A 19541-nucleotide genomic window follows, 5' to 3' on the forward strand; every position below is an offset into this window, starting at 1 on the left:
ATGGGAAATCCCATTGACAAGATAGAATCCCGCTGCCAGTAAATGGCGGGCAACCAAGAAACTCGCAGCTAAGGGACTGGAAAATCCAGCCCAGAATCTCTGACTCACTCAGCAATGCCATGAGAGGTCTTAATGGATCTAGAGCTGGAGGCTTAGTAACTAGCATATGATTTCTGTTGTACTCTTTTTTTTTAATAAACAATTTTATTGAGGTAGTTTTTGGCTTTATAAACAGTTACAGACATCATCAGAAAGAAAGCAAAAAAGGCAAAAATGTGCAAACATCCATGTACTTTCAATACTTCAATCATAACATATTGCACAAGCCCGCTCCTCTCCCATCGGTACTACCCGCCATATTTTCCCTCCTACTCTACTTTACCCCACCCCCTGCTGACGCTCACTCTCCCGCAAAGAAGTCAATAAATGGTCGCCACCTCCGGGCGAACCCCTGCACAGATCCCCTCAAGGCGAACTTAATTTTCTCCATACCCAGGAAACTCGACATGTCCGCAAGCCACAACTCAGTCTTCGGGGGCTTTGAGTCCCTCCACGCCAATAGTATTCGTCGCCGGGTTATCAGGGAAGCAAAGGCCAAAACATCGGCCTCTTTCTCCCCCTGGACTCCCGGGTCCTCCGAAACCCCAAAAATTGCCACCCCTGGACTCATCACCGCCCTTGTTTTTAGCACCCGGGACATGACCCCCGCAAATCCCACCCAGTACCCCCTCAGCTTAGGGCATGCCCAAAACATGTGCCCGTGGTTCGCTGGTCCTCCCGCGCACCTAGCGCATTTGTCCTCTATCCCGAAGAATTTGCTCATCCGAGCCACCGTCATATGGGCCCGGTGAACGACCTTAAATTGAATCAGCCCGAGCCTAGTACATGTCGCGGTCGAATTTACCCTACTCAGGGCCTCTGCCCACAGCCCATCCTCCATTTCCCCGCCTAGCTCCTCCTCCCATTTAAGTTTCAGTTCCTCTGTCTGGGACCCTTCCTCCCTCATGAGCACCTTATATATACCCGAGACTCTACCCTCCCCTTCTTCACTCCTAGAGACTATTCTGTCGAGGATCCCCATTGGCGGGAGGCGTGGGAAAGATGGGACCTGTCTACGAACAAAGTCCCGCAACTGTAGGTATCTAAAATCATTTCCCCTTACCAACCCAAATTTCTCCTCCAAGCTCCTCAAACTCGCAAAGCTCCCTTCCAGGGACATATCACCCACCCTTCCCGCCTCCGCCCGCCACCATACTCGGAACCCCCCATCAATACTCCCGGGGGCAAACCGATGGTTGTCGCAGATTGGCGCCCAGACAGACGCCCCCATCTCCCCCACATGCCTCCTCCACTGGCCCCATATCTGCAGGGTCGCCACCACTACCGGGCTGGTGGTGTACTTGGCCGGCGGCAGCGGTAGAGGAGCCGTGACCAGGGCTGCCAAGCTGGAGCCCCTGCACGAAGCCGCCTCCACCCGCACCCAAATAGACCCCGTACCCACCATCCACTTCCTTATCATAGCGATGTTGGCCGCCCAGTAATAATTGATCAGACTCGGCAAAGCCAGCCCTCCCTCGCTGCGGTTCCTCTCCAACATCGCCTTCTTCACCCGCGGGGATTTTCCCGCCCAGACAAAGCTCATGATCAGCCCGTTAACTCTTTTGAAGAAGGACTGTGGGATAAAGATCGGGAGGCACTGAAAAATAAACAAAAATCGAGGGAGGATTGTCATCTTTACAGTCTGCACCCTCCCTGCCAGCGACAGCGGGAGTGCATCCCATCTCCGAAACTCTCCCTTCATTTGCTCCACCACCCTGGCCAAATTTAACTTATGCAGCCTGCCCCAGTCTCGTGCCACCTGGATTCCCAAATACCGGAAATTTTCCTCAACCAGCCTAAACGGTAGCCCTCTCAATCTGTTCTCCTGGCCCCTTGCCTGGACCACAAACATTTCACTCTTGACCGTATTTCATTTGTATCCTGAGAACTGGCCGAACTTCCTCAGCATTCCCAGTATAGTTCCCATCCCGGCCACTGGGTCCGACACATACAGGAGCAGGTCGTCTGCATAAAGAGAAACCCTATGTTCAACCCCGCCCCTCACCATCCCCTTCCAACCCTCTGCGGCTCTCAGCGCAATTGCCAGCGGCTCTATGGCCAGCGCAAACAGCAGCGGGGAGAGCGGGCAGCCCTGTCTGGTCCCTCGGTACAACCTAAAATACTCCGACACTTCTCTGTTGGTCCTGATGCTGGCCCTCGGGGCCTGATATAATAGTTTGATCCAATCCACCAATCCCTCCCCGAACCCAAACCGTCCGAGCACCTCCCATAGATAGTCCCATTCCACCCGGTCAAAGGCCTTCTCGGCGTCCATTGCCACCACTACCTCCACCTCACTACTCACTGGGGGCATCATTATCACATTAAGTAATCTTCTCAGGTTGGCCGCCAGCTGCCTACCTTTCGCAAACCCCGTTTGATCCTCCCCAATCACCTCCGGTACACAGTCCTCCATTCTAACCGCCAGTACCTTTGCCAGGAGCTTGGCGTCTACATTAATCAGGGAGATTGGCCTGTAGGACCCGCACGCCTCCGGGTCCTTACCCCGCTTCAATATCAGTGATATGGTGGCTTGTGACATTGTCGGCGGCAGGGTCCCTCTGTCCCTTGCCTCATTAAAAACCCTCGCCAAGACCGGGCCCACCAGCTCAGAGAACTTCCTATAAAACTCTACTGGGTATCCATCCGGCCCCGGGGACTTCCCTGACTGCATGGCCTTAAGGCCCCCCAATACCTCCTCTACTCTAATCGGGGCCCCCAGCTCTTCCACTCGCCCCCCCACCTACTGTTGGGAATGTTAACCCGTCCAGAAACCTTTTCAACCCCTCCGGTTCTTCCGGCGGCTCCGAAGTATACAGCTTACGATAGAAGTCCCGGAATACCTTATTCAATTCTGCCGGGTCCTCCACTTTGCGCCCCCCCCCCCGTCTCTTACTCTACCTATTTCCCTGGCCGCCTCCCTCCTCCTGAGTTGCTGCGCTAACAGTCTGCTAGCCTTTTCCCCATGCTCGTACACCACTCCCCTCGCCTTCCTAAGCTGTTCCACGGCCCTGCTCGTGGATAGAGCCCCCAGTTCCGCCTGTAGTCTCTGCCTCTCCCTGAGTAAAACCTCCCCTGGGGGCTCCGCGTGCTCTTCATCTATCCGACCCATTTCCCTGACCAATCTATCCATCTCTGCCCGGTCCGCCTTGGCTCTGTGGGCCCCAATTGAAATCAGCTCCCCCCGCACTACTGCCTTTAGCGCCTCCCACAGGGTCGCCGCTGAGACCTCCCCGTGTCATTCACCTGCAGGTAATTTTGCATACATCTCCGAAGCCTCTCGCAGATCCCCTCCTCCGACAGCAGTCCCACATCTAGCCTCCATTGCGGGCGTTGATAACTCGCTCCCCCGAACTGCAGGTCCACCCAATGCGGGGCATGGTCTGAAATGGTAATTGCTGAGTATTCCGTGTTCTTTACCTCCCCCATACAGTCCCTGCTTAGTACAAAGAAATCTATCCTGGAATATACTTTATGGACGTGCGAGTAAAACGAGTAGCCCCTTCCTGTTGGCTGTCTATCTCTCCAGGGGTCCACTGCCCCCATTTGCTCCATAAACCCTTTCAGCTCCCTTGCCATTGCTGAGAGTCTACCCGTTCTGGGATACGACCGATCCAAAGTCGGGTCAAGGACCATGTTAAAGTCCCCTCCCATTATTAGCCTGCAAGAATCCAGGTCCGGGATCTTCCCCAGCACTCTTTTAATGAAGTCCACGTCATCCCAGTTCGGGGCATATATATTCACCAGCACCACTCTTCTCCCCTCCAGTCTGCCCCGTACCATCAGGTATCTGCCCCCCCTGTCTGCGGATATGCCCTCTGCCTCAAATTGCACGCGCTTGTTGATCATGATTGCCACCCCTCTGGACTTCGTGTCCAAGTCCGAGTGGAAGACCTGGCTAATCCAGCCCTTCCTTAGCCTGGTCTGGTCAGACACTTTCAGATGTGTCTCCTGCAACATAATTACGTCCGCCCTCAGGGCCCGCAAGTGCGCAAACACCCGCGCCCTCTTAACCGGCCCATTCAGTCCCTTGACGTTCCAGGTGATCAGCCTGGTCGGGGGGCACATCCCACCCCCCCCCCCCCCCCCCCCCCCCCCCCCTACCCCGCCGGTCAGCCATAGCCTTTCTCGGGCCGGCCCCTGGCCCGTGCGTCGTGCCATTCCTGGCCCGCCCTCTGGCTGCCTCCAACCTCGACCTCCTTTCCAGTGCCTTTTTCAAGTCCCTCCCCTGTCAGCAGAACAACCCCCCCCCAACCCCATCCCCCGATACCCCCACCCCTGCCATCTACTGGCTGTAACTTCCCCCCCCACCTGACTCCCTTGACTAGCCAATCTGCTAGCCCGGTGACTCAGCACTCCGGCGCCTTCCTGTCTCAGTCCCATTGTTTCCCCGTCCTCCTCCCCACTCCCCGGCGCCCCATCCCCCTCCCCCACCCACTGGGGCAAGCCGGCTCCAGTGTCTTCTGCGAGCTGCACAAAAAGTACAAACCAGCCCAAACAGGAAAAAAAACACAGAAAAAAGAGGAAAAGCACAAAAATAAACCCAAAAAGCAAAAACCCCCCATAAGAAACAAGAGAGACCCCAACAAAAAAAACCATAAAAAGGGGGAAAAGGGGGGGGGGGGGGGGTTAACCCCCAAACCAATGTCCATGAACAAAGGAAAGAGTCCCAAATGTTCTGCTTGGCTCCTTTGGCCCAGCAACCCATTGAGCAGCAGTCCAGGCACATTCGGCGTTCCTTCCAACAGTAATCCTCGGGCCCTAATTCGCGTCCTTGGGGCCTCCTTTCGGGACCAGCCCCAGGTCCCTCACAAAATCCATCGCTTCTTCGGGCTCGGAGAAGTAGTGGTGTTGACCCTGGTGCGTGACCCATAGACGAGCTGGGAACAGCAGACCAAACTTCACGTGCTTCTTGAACAGCACCTCCTTGACATTCTTAAAGGCTGCTCGCCGCCGAGCCATCTCCTGGCTTAGGTCCTGATAAATGCGGAGAACGCTGCTGTTCCACGTGCTGCTCCTGGCGCTCTTTGCCCACTGCAGCACCCGCTCCTTGTCCACGAACCTGTGGAACCTAATCGCCATCGGGCGGGGGGGGTCCGCCCGGCTGCCCCTGCCTTGCCTGCACTCTGTGTGCCCCCTCCAGATCCGGCGGTCGCGGAAAGGCTTCGGCCCCCATCAGCTGCTTCAGTAGGTCTGCTACAAACGCTGCAGCATCAGCTCCCTCAGCCCCCTCCAGGAGGCCGACCATCCTCAGATTATTCCTGCGGACTCTATTCTCCAGCTCCTCCACTCTGTCCAGCAGTCTTCTCTGCCGCTCTTTCAGGCTGTCAACTTCTAGCGCTGCAACCGTCTGCGCATCCGCCTGCTCCTCCACTGCCTCTCCCAGCTCCTTAACTTTAACATCCTGCGCATCCAGCCTCTGATTCAGCTGATCCACCGCTTTCTGGATTGGGTCCAAGCTGTCCCGCTTCAGCGCTTCAAAACTGGACTTCATAACCTGGAGCATTTATCCAGCGCCTGCTGGATTGCTGAGTCCAGGGTCCGTGTGTCCGCCATCTTAGGTCCCAGGTAAGTTTCTTCAGGTCCTTGACTCTGTCCCTTTTTCTCCTTCTTTTTCTGCCTTCTGGACTCTCGCTGTTCCATATGCCGCAGCCCGCTCCTCAGCACCTTCGCTGCCGCTTTCCTTCGCCCAGCTCCTTAAATTTTACCTTCTGGGCCTCTGAAGTGGGTCCAAGTTGTCCTGCTTCAGCAACTCCAAAACTTCTTTTCTTCTCCTGGAGGAAGGAAGGTCCGTGGGTCCGCCATCTTACTTTCCAGGTCCGTTTCCTCTGCTCCTTGCCTCCGTCTCGCTTTCTCTCTCTTCCCCTACCTGCTGGCCTCCCACGTTTCCATCGCTGTCAGCCCGCTCTCCAGCCCTTTCCCGGCAGCCTTTTGCCGCCCCCGAGGTCCTGCTATCGTGGGGAATCAGCTCCAAAGCCCCGCCTGAGTGAGACCCCACCGAATGTGCGGCTCACTCAGGCATCGCCGCCACCGGAAGTCTTCTGTTGTACTCTTAATGTATGCTAGAAAACAGCAGGATGTCCAACTCGCTATGAGCAATCCCGTAGGAAATCTGTTTACTATATATTTAAAATCTGGCACCTGCACACACTTCCTGTTTAAACACTGATTTCCTCTCCACTCCTGCCTGCCACCAAACCCGCCACGGACAGGATGGGAGAATTCCGCCCATAGTTTCTACTGGTCTGTGGGATGGTAATGAATGAGCACAAAATTAGGAATTAAAGAGGATAGAACTTAGCAAAAGTACTTCACTCATGGAGTATAAAAACTAACATGGACCATTCGGAGGAATGGCCTATTTGCAACATTTAATGATTCTATTGCAGCTCTTGAAAGCATGTGACTGCACAATATATGTTAGCTGTTCAGAAGTTTGGTGAGCTATATTTACACATGGATACTACATTTTTCCCAAATATTTTGGCCAAAACTGGTTGTTGCGAATGCACTTTGGTAGTATTGTTCTCGAATTATAATTCTTTCAATTATACAACCAAACTCAATTTTGCAACATTAAATACAAAAATGAACTAGGGTAAAGGTTCCAAAAGAATGCCAAAATGTGATACTTGTGATTGTTATAATTTAGTAAAATTTTAACACCGTATTTCTCATCTAACAGATATTTGGAAACAATGTAACTGATGCCACTGTTTCTCATGGGTTGCTCATTGTGACGTACAGCATGGGACTGGTCAAGCTTTACAGTTTTCAGTGGATTGTTCAGAAGGTAAAATCAGAATGTAGCGTATGCTGGACAAGGCTGAAATTGGATAAGAAACCTAGCAATGGGAAACAGCTCCTTTTAAAAATAAATTTAGAGTACCCAATTAGTTTTTCCCAATTAAGGGGCAATTTAGTGTGGTCAATCCACCTACCCTGAGGGTGGCATGTGGCGCAATGGTTAGCAACGGGGCTGCGGCGCTGAGGATCCGGGTTCGAATCCCGGCCCTGGGTCACTGTCCGTGTGGAGTTTGCACATTCTCCCTATGTCTGTGTGGATTTCACCCCCACAACCCAAAGATGTGCAGATTAGGTGGATTGGCCATGCTAAATTGCCCCTTAATTGGAAAAAAATTAATTAGGTACTCTAAATTTTAAAAAAAATCCACCTAACCTGCACATCTTTGAGTTGTGAGGGTGAAACCCACGCAGACACGGGGAGAATGTGCAAACTCCACATGGACAATGACCCAGGGCCAGGATCGATCCCCGGGTCCTCAGCGCCGTAGGCAGCAGTGCTAACCAATGTGCCACCGTGCCGCCCACTTGAGGCAGCAGTGTTAATCACTGTGCCGCCCTGGGAAACAGCTCTGTTAATGCAAAATAGTACCATAATTCCATTTTGCTTATTACAGAAATTATCAAGAATAATGATTTTATCAAATGGAAAGTGAAATAGGTTTTAATCAAGTGAAAAAATGTGATAAAGGTAATGAGTGAAATTAGTGAGGCGTTAGTGAGTACAGTAGATCAAGGGAGATTAAACAAACATGAGCAAATACTCCCCTGGATTGTATTTTGGAAGAGGAAGTATTTTCCAAGGAAGAAAATTAGACTGGCCAAAGAACTGAAACTTGGGTACTAATGAGAAACAGTAAATGAGGATATTGCAGGCTAATGCCACTAGGATGCCAGATGTTCCTTTGACTGCATATCTCATTGGGAGGATGTCAACTCCAGTTTAGTAGTGCACTAGAGTGTCAACATAGATTATGTGTTCAAACCCTGAAGTGCAGCTTGAATCCACAACCTTCTGATTAAAGACTCAAATGTACAACTGATTCAGCTCAGTTATAGTATGTTGGTGGATGATTCCTTTCATCTCCTTCTTGTATTTTATTGGCAATATTATGGTTAGTATTGTTCTCTACATTTCTCTTTGGCTCTTTCCAATTTGCAAATATGATTCCATTTTCTTTTGATTTTTCACCACATTAAAATCAAGGTTCACTGCAATCTTCAGCCTTTTAAAATTTAAGCTTGGAGTACTCGGCCATGTTTGATTTTACCAGACTTTCCCCTTCATTTAAAAAAAACATCTTGGCAGTATCCTGTACTATAAGACTTCATCCTTTACCTTTGTCCACAATAATTTAAAAGATACCAAATGCATTAGAAAACATAAAGTAGCTGAATTTTCCGCTTTGCGACACTGGGAACATGAATCACGATTGGGCTGAGAAATGCGGGTCATCCAAAAATCGAGGTTTGCGCCCGGCCCTGATTCCGACTCCATGCCCAGTCCCTCGCTGGCAGCGATATCAATCTTTGCCCACACGACGGATCCATGCGAAACGGCATTTGCATGGATTTCAATATCATTGGCGGCTTGAACACACGATGATCCACTCTTCCGCGATGCTTCACCCCTCTTAGGCGGACGTCCTGCTGATGTGAATGAGTGCAAGTATTGACAAGCAGGGCCTGGGTGACATGGCTGCAGAGGGGGAATGGGAGGCTCAAAAAAATCACTGAAAATCCCTTCAAAATTGTCGGGCTTGCTGAGGGTGGCTGCCTGGGCCAGGGGCAGTTGCAGGGACCAACCTGGTACCAAGTCCGTGGACCCGGATGTCCTCCTTGAGATCAGGATGGCTTAGCTCAGACCGCTATTGCTGCAGTATGTGTTTTAAACGCACCCTTATGATGCTACTTATAGGCCCCTGGCTGTTCACTCTACTGTGTGCTGCCTGTGTCATTTAAATGGTCAGAAGGCCTCTGATAACAGGGGAGATCACCCAGGCTGTCCCTCTGGACACTTCATACTCCAGCAGTTTTACCATGGGCATGGCCAGACTCTATCAGGGGCTCACCAGGTGTTGGTACTCCTCCGAAGTACTGCCCCACTGTAGAGCAAGCGGGGGAGCAGCAGAGCTCAACCCAACCACCTGCACCTTGCCCTTTGGAGAGCCCTCCTTGCTCTGCCCCTCAATACTGAAGACTCACCAATGACCCCCACCCCTCCGGATCACCAGCTATCTCCTCCTGGTTAGGCTGGCAGTGCTAACAGCCTCTGCCACCACCTTCCATGCGGTGTTCAGGAGGGAAGGCTTGAGTCTGCTGTCCACCCTGGGGAAGAGAGTATCCCTCCGCCTCTCACTGGCTGCGAGTTCACCTCAGGTGGGATGGGGGGGGGGGGGCAGGTCTTCTGTGAGCCACCTTTGTGGCTGCTGTGAGTGTGTGGTAAGTGGAGCGCTTAAAAACAGCTCCAGCTACCACGCTCTTTAGCTCCAACTCCGGCCCCAGTGGTTACAATGCCTCCTGGGCTGGGAATTGCTTTGAAACCCCAAAGTTTACAAACATCAACCAGATCAAAGAGCTGTAAATATATTGAAACCACACGCTTGAATGCACAGCAATTGGATTGCACTTACCTCTCTTTGATGTGGTTGATGTTTGTAAGCATTGGAGTTTCTGTGCTCAGGGTCATTCACCCATGGAGGGCGATGAATGAATCAAGGCTGTAGCTGCTTTGTAGAACCTGTCAATCACAGCCCACTACTGGAAATTAATGAATGTGTTGCAGCTGCAGGATCTGAGGGATTTAAATGTAGGTCACAGCTGTCCTCTTTCCAGCAATGGACATATGATCCTTCAAGGTAAGTGTTACACAATAATTTATTTCACTACCCCTGACTGCACTGCTAGGGAGCCTCCAGATGACTCTTTTTTTCTGAGTTGGGGGGGTGGAGTCTATTTATAGGGTCACAGTTGGGGGCTCCCTCGAGTTAAAGGGTCCCTGTGAGGGGGGCCCTCTAGTTAGAGGTCCCTGCGAGGGGGTTCCTTTAGTTAGGGGGTCCAAGGGGGTGTCTCGCTATTAAGCGGGTCCTTGGGGGCATCTCTGAATTAAGGCGGCCCCTGTGGGAGGTCTCCCTATTAAAGGTGTTCCTGGGGGGGTGTCTCCCTATTAAGGGGGTCCTTGGCGGGTCTCCCTAGTTAGTGGTGGAGGAGTTGGGTCCGCCATGTATTTGGGGGAAGGAGGGTGCACCTAGAAAATTCGGGAAAAGCTTCTTTGCAATGCAAAGTGGCTGATGTGCAGGAGGGGCCGCCGCCTGCTCAAAATGCCGTCCCAATAGTGGGAATATCTCGTATTCCTTGCCATGCATAAATTTTCATGACAAGGGATACTGAATTGCTTCCCAATTTGCACTCCCAGGGGACTGTATATTGGTAGCAATTCTGCTATGGCGGGAGAACATAGGGCGGGTTCTCCGAATGCCGATGTCAAAATCATGAAACGCGATTAGGCGGAGAATAGCTTCCAATGCCAAAATCGGGGTAGACGCCGGTCTCCCAGGAGCCAACCCCTCAGCAGGGGAGTGGGGGGTGGGTTGTGTGGGGGTTACCACTGGAACATGTCTGAAATCACTGTTTCCAACTTTAGACGAAGTGCCGACACCGCTGTGGGAACCATGGCTTCGGTACTTTGTCTCAAAGTTGGAGAATCCAGCGAGTAGTCTCCCAAACAGAGTGTTTCCCTGTTTATTTTACCAAAACTCGTATACTTTTAAAAAATGACTTAATTTTCCCCTATTCTTGTACCATTGAAAACAGCCCCAGTATCTTGTATTTTCCCATTATTAGCACAAGATTAGTGAATCTAAACTGGACATTCTCCAGGGCTTTCTCGAATGTGATCTCCAAAACTGCACACACTTTTCTCTGGGCGAAGAATAAACAGGATTAATTTTAAATCCATGACGGATGGCACAGTGGTTTTTTATAAATGTTCAACAGCGTCAAACGGAAAACAGAAGGGTGGAATTTTCCCTTTTTGAGGCAAAGTGCTGCAGTGGATGTGAAAAGCGGTGTTGTAGATGCCGGCCCCAATGGCGGCTTTCTCTCCAATATCATCGGTAACTTAGGGAAAAAAAGTAGGCCAGCAACTTTGTTTTTTTAAAGATTGGGTGCCATTTTGTAAGGTCGCCCTGGTACACAAAGGTAAAGGAAGAATAACCCCCCCTCCTGCCTCGGCACTGCTCCTTGGCACTGCCCAGGCCTGGGCATGACTCTCTTCCCTCTGAGCAATGCACTTGAGCTCCCCTGACAGGTATGCCCGTCAGGTGTATGCCCTGCGAGACCAGTCGTAATTCACATTGACATGCCCTCTCGCCAACCCGAATGAATAATGTAAAGGAGGATGATTACCAGGCGTAGAGACCTGAGAATTAGATTTAAATTTATCCTAATGGGACAATGTCAGGAATCCCATTATGTCATTGGCAGAGGACGGGCACAATCGCAATGAGACATCCAGCTGATATATCATGCGATTTGGGTGTCTCGCAAGATTTTGCGCTCCTGCCGTCATTCGCACCCAATGACCGGGAGTTTGCACTTCCATTTGCAAAGTGTTTAACATTGCAGTCTGAAATGCTCTTTAAGAATAAATATCAATATTCTTGCCTTTATACAGTTTACACAGAAACAATGTATTCTTGGACAAAAGTGTGAATGGAACAACACAACTGGAATTGTGGGTGCCGCTCCATTTGGAATTCCATGTAATATTAAAATAACAGGTATTTTAAGGCAAAATCTTGTTACTTGTATTGTCCAGAATTAGGATGCATAAGTAGCTCACTATCAATATAAACATGAAACCCTATTTTTACAGATTGTCCACCTGTCCTGTTTGAAGTTTCTTGTCTTAAAAGTGCTTTTCAGATTGGAGGACACCCCTGGCATTACATCATTACTCCTAATGAACGAAAACTGGAAGGCATCTACCATATTTATTCTTTAAAGGACAAAGAGCTGGTAATGTATCACAATTGCTCTGGATACTTGTGCAACATGTGTTTGCAGCTGGGCAGTATTTCTAAATTTTGTCTTTAAAAATCACGAAAAGAAAATATAAAAGAAAATAAAAAGGATCCATTCAGTTCATCTTCTCTCGTTTTCTGCAGACTTTTCACTGGAACAATCCTAAACGAATCCTACTGTCCGGCTTTTACCCTTTAAGCCTGTATCCAACTTTCTTACAATGTTGGTAAACCTGAAGCAACCCATTTTGATAGGAATATGGACTATTATTTAAATGTAAAACATTGGAGCACGCTGCTCTGCAGAGGGACCTGGGGTGTCCTGCATGAATGACAAAAAGTTGGTTTGCAGGTGCAGCAGATAATTAGAAAGGCAAATGGAATTTTGTCCTTCATTGCTAGAGGGATGGAGTTTAAAAACAGGGAGGTGTGTTGCAGCTGTATAGGGTGCTGGTGAGGTCACACCTGGAGTACAGTGTACTGTTTTGGTCCCCTTACTTGAGAAAGGATGTACTGGCACGGAGGGGGTGCAGAGGAGATTCACTAGGTTGATTCCAGAGTTGAGAGGATTGGCTTATGAGGAGACACTGAGTAGACTGGGACTATACTCATTGGAATTTAGAAGAATGAGGGGGGATCTTACAGAAACATCTAAAATGATGAAGGGAATTGTTAAGATAGAATCAGGACGTTGTTTCCACTGACAGGAGAAATTAGCCTCAAAATAAGCGGGAGCATATTTAGTACTGAGTTGAGGAGGAACGTCTTCACCCAAAGGGTTGTGAATCTGTGGAATTCCCTGCCCAGTGAAGCAGTTGATGCTACCCTATTAAATATTTTTAGGGCAAAGATAGATAGATTTTTGAACAGTAAATTAATTAAGGGTTATTGTGACCGGGCGGGTAAGTCAGCTGAGTCCACAAAAAGATCAGCCATGATCTTATTGAATGGCGGAGCAGGCTTGAAGGGCAGATGGCCTACTGCTCCTGGTTCTTGTGTTCTTATAATGACTCAACCATTTCCGTTGCAAAAGATTTCCTGTTCCAGCAACACTCTGATTAAATAAATTCCTCTTGCCCTGTTTCACCCGCTTGGTGAGAATTTTAAATTGACAATCGCTGAGTCAATTATTCCCTAACCAAAGGAAATAGAGTTTCCCTATTTGTTTTACCAAAACTCTGCATAATTAAGAAAAAACTCTAATTAAACTGCTTCATTCTTGTCCACCATTACTTCTTTACAGTTGTATTCTGTTTCTTCAACCTAAAGTTGTACAGATCTTTTGTTGTCACTTTATCTCCCTTGGACTTGAGGGTTCAAATATAACATTTCCTCGAAGTCACTCTGTTCAACCACATTGTTCAATGTCTTTCTAGTAAATATATACTTCCATTCCTTGGTTGTCTTCCCAAAATGTGCTACGTCACACAACCACATTAGATTGCATCTGCCTTCCTTTTAGCTAGCCTCTAGGGCTGAATGAAATGTTTACCCTTCCTCTTTCCTTCCTTTGTGTTGTCAGTGGTTTTTGAAATTATGTTCCCTATGCCAAATCCAAATCATTTATATATATATATCAAGACTAATTGGTTTGGAACTCAATCTGGAGTATGCCACTTGCAATCTTCTCCAAGCAAAATCCTAATTCTTTGGCTGAACGTCTTTGACATCACAGAGATGGGGTTAGAAGTGGGTCTGAACTGGAAAATAAGGGGTAGCTGTGTCCTGATGGCTCCCAAATATACTCCTACCGTAGGGTTTTTTCCAGAATGTGCTGGGAACCAGGTCAGCTTCTTCCTCCACAGAGGTAGGTAGTCAATTGGAACAATTAAGGCCCCGCCTCGGAGTCATTTTGCACAGTCACTAATATCATAGTGGCCCCCTCCTGCTACTTTCAGAATATCCGTAGAACCCTTACATTCGGTCATTCGGCCGAAGGTCATTTGGCCCATCAAGTCTGCACTGATCCTACGAAAGAGGCAGCACGGTAGCATGGTGGTTAGCATAAATGCTTCACAGCTCCAGGGTCCCAGGTTCGATTCCCGGCTGGGTCACTGTCTGTGCGGAGTCTGCACGTCCTCCCTGTGTGTGCGTGGGTTTCCTCCGGGTGCTCCGGTTTCCTCCCACAGTCCAAAGATGTGCGGGTTAGGTGGATTGACCATGCTAAATTGCCCGTAGTGTCCTAAAAAAAAGTAAGGTTAAGGGGGGGTTGTTGGGTTACGGGTATAGGGTGGATACGTGGGTTTGAGTAGGGTGATCATTGTTCGGCACAACATCGAGGGCCGAAGGGCCTGTTCTGTGCTGTACTGTTCTATGTACTGTTCTATGTTCTATGAAAAAGCACTTCACCTAGGCCCATCCCCCAACATATCCCCACAACCCTGTGCATTGACTATGGCCAGTCCACCTAACCCGCACATCTTTGGACACTGGGAGAATGTACAAACTCCACACACACACACAGTCACCCAAGGCCGGAATTGTACCTAGGTCCCTGTGAGGTAGTAGTGCTAATCACTGTGCCACCCCTAACAAACATGCTGTGTCATAACAAATGCGAATTGCACTTCTAGCTTGTGGAGGTGGCTGCATGCTATCTCTGTGTATCTGCTAGTTCAGTATTGTATTTCAGAGGTAATGTGAATAGAGTATCAGCCCATTTTGCAAGGCAGTTAGTTGTTGCCTGGAAACTGCTTTGAGTCTAAGAAGAAAGATAGTGAAGTCAGATAATTGCAGACAAAAGCTTTTAATTGTTAAATCCAAATGATCGAAAATATTGCATTGCAGTTAAATTACGGCAATTTGTATTCTGACTGGCTTGACACTGCTTTTTTTTGACAGAACATTATGAGTGATATAAACTGTCAAATGTACTTTTATCCAATTAGGCAGAGAATGGAATTCAGGAGATGCAATGTTGTTCATTAGATACTGACTGGATATATTTTCATCCAGATGATTCCGGAAGGATCATGCATATTGGACCAACACAAATTAAGTAAGTTTATAAGATTACATTCATTTTGATCAGGAAGTGGACTGGCCATTATTTTTTTTAGAGAAAGTTCTGCATTTTTCTCATGAATACCTGTATGTTTTCAAGTAGAAGATGATGGAAAATGGGGTAAGGAGACCTCTTGCTGAACAATAAGAATGTGTGAATAATCAGTCTCCGGGAAGAAATGGAAATAGGAAAAGCAGTACAAGTATTAAACACAACCTACCTCAGCTGCTACAAATTTCCACTGAGCAGGAGATTGAAAAATTATATTGCATAGAAAATCCAAATCTATACTCAACAAGCTATCCTAGAATAATTGAGATGCGAGAGTAGATGAACTCAACCTGACAATATATGATCTATGGACTTCAGTACAAAATGCAGAGTGCAGTTGACCTTTCATTTAAATTAAGGAGACCTATATTTTGCAATGTTTTGTAAATTTCGTATTTATTTTATCAAACTTTATTATTATTTATTATTTTAAACTTTAATTTTATTTAAATTACTTTTTCTAACTATATTATGAATTTTGACTTCTTTTATTTGTATTATCATCACAATTCGGAACTTGTCTGCATGACGATTTTCAAAAAATACCATTTTCTACCTATCCATTATTATACAGATGTAGGAGAATCCAGTTTTTGGATATCTCGCTTGTGAAATCTGGAATCTTAATCCAAGATGAAAAATGTGAGAAAAATTGAAGCCTAACTATAAGAAAGCCAATGCATTATTATATCCAGCCAATTAACTCAGTGTAAGAGACATATTGTAGCTTGTTTCACCAGAAGGAAAAAAAAGCAGGAAAAACTGTCCCCAACAGAAGGGAAAAAGTATATAAAGTTCAGAGCCAATTCAAAAGAAAAAGCAAGACTGACAGCAGTAGTACGGCAAATGCTAGAAACTATTATAAAGGTGTGTAAATTGGACACTTAGAATATAAGGTTGATTGAACAGAGTCAACATGGATTTTTTCAAGATCTAACAGGCAGAATAGATAAGGGGTAACCCTGGATATGGTATATTTGGATTTTCAGAAGGCGTTCTATAAAGTCACACAGGCGGTTAGTAAACAAAATTAGAGCACATGGGATTGATACTGGCATGAATTGAGAATTGGATAATGGAGTAAACGGAGAGCAGTAATAAATGAGTCATTCTCGGGTTGACAGGGTGTGACTAATAGGATACCATCGGGATCAGTACTTAGGCCCCAGCCGTTCACATGTGTGAACTGCTGATGACACAAAACTAGGTGGGAATATGAGTTGGGAAGAGATGCAAAGAAACTTCAAGGTGATTCAGTTTACTGCTTGGCAGATAGAATAGAATATGGATGAAGTTATCCACATTGGTAGGAAAAGCAGAAATGCAGAGTATTTCTTAAACGGTGAGACTTTGGGAAGTGCTGATGTCCAAAGGGACCTGGGTATCTTTGATTCATTTGTCACTAAAAGCTAACATGCGGGTGCAGCAAGCAATTGGGAATGCAAATGGTATGTTAGCCTTTATTGCAAGAGGATTTAAGTACATGAGTAAAAGTCTTGCTGCAACTGTACGGAACCTGGAGTATTGTGTACAGTTTTGGTGTTCTTACCAAAGGAAGGACTCTTGACATAGAGGGAGTGCAGTGAAGGTTCACCAGACTGATTCCTGGGATGGAGAAATTGAAGAGACTAAACCTATTTTCTCAAGGGTTCAGAAGAACGTGAGGTGATCTCATTGATGCATAGAAAATTCTTAGATGCAGAAAGAATCTTTCCCTTGGGGGATCTGGGGACACAGTCTCAGAACAAGAGGTATGTCATGAAGGACTGAGACAAGGAGGCATTTCTTCACTCGGATGATGAATCTTTGGAATTCTTTACACCAGAGGGCTTGGAGGCTCAGTCATTGAGTATATTCAGAACAGAGCTTGATAGATTTCTTGATATTAAAGATGTAAAGGCTCAGTCATTGAGTATATTCAGAACAGAGCTTGATAGATTTCTTGATATTAAAGATGTAAAGGAGCTAGTGCAGGAAAATGGCATTGAGGTAGAAGATCAACCATGATGTTGTTGAATGGCAGAGCATGCTGAAGGGAGAGAATGGCCCACTCCTGCTCCTATTTCCTTTATTCCTATATAGCTGTATAGGGTGCTGGTGAGGCCACACCTGGAGTACTGTGTACAGTTTTGGTCTCCTTACTTGAGAAAGGATGTACTGGCACTGGAGGGGGTGCAGAGGAGATTCCCTAGTTGATTTCAGAGTTGAGAGGATTAGCTTATGAGGAGAGACTGAGTAGACTGAGACTATACTGATTGGAATTCAGAAGAATGAGGGGAGAATCTTTTAGAAACATATAAAATGATGAAGGGAATAGTTAAGATAGAAGCAGGGAGGTTGTTTCCACTAGCAGTTGAAACTAGAACTAGGGGACATAGCCTCAAAATACGGGGGAGTAGATTTGGGACTGAATTGAGGAGGAATGTCTTACCCAAAGGTTCATGAATCTGTGGAATTCCCTGCCTCGTGAAGCAGTTGCGGCAACCTCATTAAATGTGTTTATGGCAGAGGTAGATAGATTTTTGAACAGTAAATGAATTAAGGTGAGCAGGCGGGTAAATGGAGCTGAGTCTACAAAAAGGCCAGCCATGATCTTATTGAATGGCGGAGCAGGCTCGAGGGACCAGATGGCCCACTCCTGCTCCTAGTTCTTATGTTCTTATGATTGTGTTATATGTCACCAATTCTTCTTTTTTGGGTGTGTCTCCCTAGTCTCCAAAAAGGGTGATTGTCAGAGTGTTATGTTGGTAATTTGATGTGAATTTTCTACTGAAATTAATAAAATGTTTAAGAGGGCAACATGGTGGCGCAGTGGTTAGCACAGCTGCCTCACGGCGCCGAGGTCCCAGGTTCGATCCCGGCTCTGGGTCACTGTCTGTGTGGAGTTTGCACATTCTCCCTGAGACAGCGTGGGTTTCGCCCCCACAACCCAAAGATGTGCAGGGTAGGTGGATTGGCCACGTTAAATTGCACCTTAATTGGAAAAAAATGAATTGGGTACTCTAAATTTATAGAAAAAAAGAAAATGTTTAAGGTTATTGAAGAACTTAAAATATCAATTATTGTTTGACGTATCTATTATTGTGCAAAATATTTGCATTGCATTGTAAAACATAGATGGACATTTGTTATCAATCATGTTAACACTGTTTTCCAGTGTGTTGCAGCTGTCTGGGAAATCTGAAGATGTACAAAGATGGCAGGTTTTACGAGCCTTTACTATTTATTCTGCAAGAGAAAGAGAGGTAAATAGTAACTTTTTTTGAAAAAAATATTAATCGCATTGGTCCATTGTTGAGATTGGGAAACTCCTGCTGGTTTCCAAGGGAAATTCATAAAGCTGAAGACTTTTTTTCCAGGTAGCAAGTTCATTCGTTGTCATTGGGCCAGATGGGCATCTGTGAGTCTGCTTTTGGGGACTTTGTAAGGGGTTTAATGGGATTTCTTGGTCTCCGTGCCCAGCCAAGGGACAAAGCCAATGGGGAAATATCTGTGCTTGCCTTTCCTATGAGTAATATGGGCAGGCTGTACGGTCATTCTAGGGTAGGGTAGGAGAGTTTATTTTTTTTGTAGGCAATTGATTTATGCATTGCTATTATCCCTAAAATATTTGAAACCTATGGGAGAAAAATGCTGTGGCGTTTAGTCTCTTGCACACCTGTTTAGGAATATTCTGGACAAGGAATATTTTCTGTTTTAGGGAAATCAAGCTTTTTTTCTGGAGAGTTAGGCAAATTTAGTCTTTTGTAAGATTTAGAAGAGTGAAGAAACTAGGTTAGTTACCTAAAATAGGGCGTGGGAGTGATATTGTGTTCAGTTCCGCCAGCCGTTGCCCCATTCTGCTGATAGCTGCTGCCTGGGGTTTAACTGCCAACTTAAAGAGAAGGACGAATGAGAGACCCTCTGCTGTCCTTCGCAAGGAGAATGCTTGGAAATTAAGGATCTCATTATCCTTTGTGGAGTAATGAAATATGGAAGTTACAAAGCAAAATAAGTTGAATGCCGCAAAATGCTCAATATTTAGCAGGCTTGACGGCATCTGTGGAGAGAGAAACAGAATTAATATTTCAGGTGTGTGATCTTCAGCATAACTGGGAAAAGTTAGAGATGTAAACAGTTTTGAGTAAGTGCAAAGGAGGATTAAGGAATAAAGAACTAAAGGGAAAGATTGTGACCAGGTGGAAGGCAGGAGAAATTAAATGACAAAAGACTTCATGGGGCAAGGCTAAGGGATTATTATTGGGACAAGTAAAGAAACTAAACAGGTGATAATATGGCATGAAGGATTCCGAACATAATCGAAGTCAATGGGAATCGGGAAATTTTCCACGAGTTGGAGTCATACTTTACACAAAGGGAGATGGTTGTGTCTGTTGGACACCAGGGCCGGGATTCTCCCCTGCCCGGCGGGGTGGGGGGATCCTGGCGTGTTGGAGCGGCGTGAACCACTCTGGCGTTGGGTCGCCCCAAAGGCGCGGAAGTCTCCACACCTTTAGGTGCCAAGCCCTCACATTGAGAGGCTAGGCCCGCGCTGGAGTGGTTCCCACTCCGCCGGCTGG

The 19541-nt window shown here is 47.1% G+C and overlaps 1 protein-coding gene across 5 annotated transcripts in view; it reads left to right on the top strand.

Moving 5' to 3' along the window:
• dcaf17 (ddb1 and cul4 associated factor 17) overlaps positions 1-19541 on the top strand; it is an 87384-nt gene that overhangs the window by 44941 nt on the left and 22902 nt on the right. For all 5 annotated transcript variants that reach the window (XM_038789497.1, XM_038789501.1, XM_038789498.1 and 2 more), the window contains 5 exons: positions 6785-6892; positions 11579-11684; positions 11780-11922; positions 14816-14925; positions 18140-18227. In XM_038789497.1, coding sequence (XP_038645425.1) covers positions 6785-6892; positions 11579-11684; positions 11780-11922; positions 14816-14925; positions 18140-18227 — 555 coding nt within the window. The remainder of the gene's footprint in view (positions 1-6784; positions 6893-11578; positions 11685-11779; positions 11923-14815; positions 14926-18139; positions 18228-19541) is intronic.

The sequence above is a fragment of the Scyliorhinus canicula genome, chromosome 2, assembly GCF_902713615.1.
Source record: "Scyliorhinus canicula chromosome 2, sScyCan1.1, whole genome shotgun sequence".
Taxonomy (NCBI): Eukaryota; Metazoa; Chordata; class Chondrichthyes; order Carcharhiniformes; family Scyliorhinidae; genus Scyliorhinus; species Scyliorhinus canicula.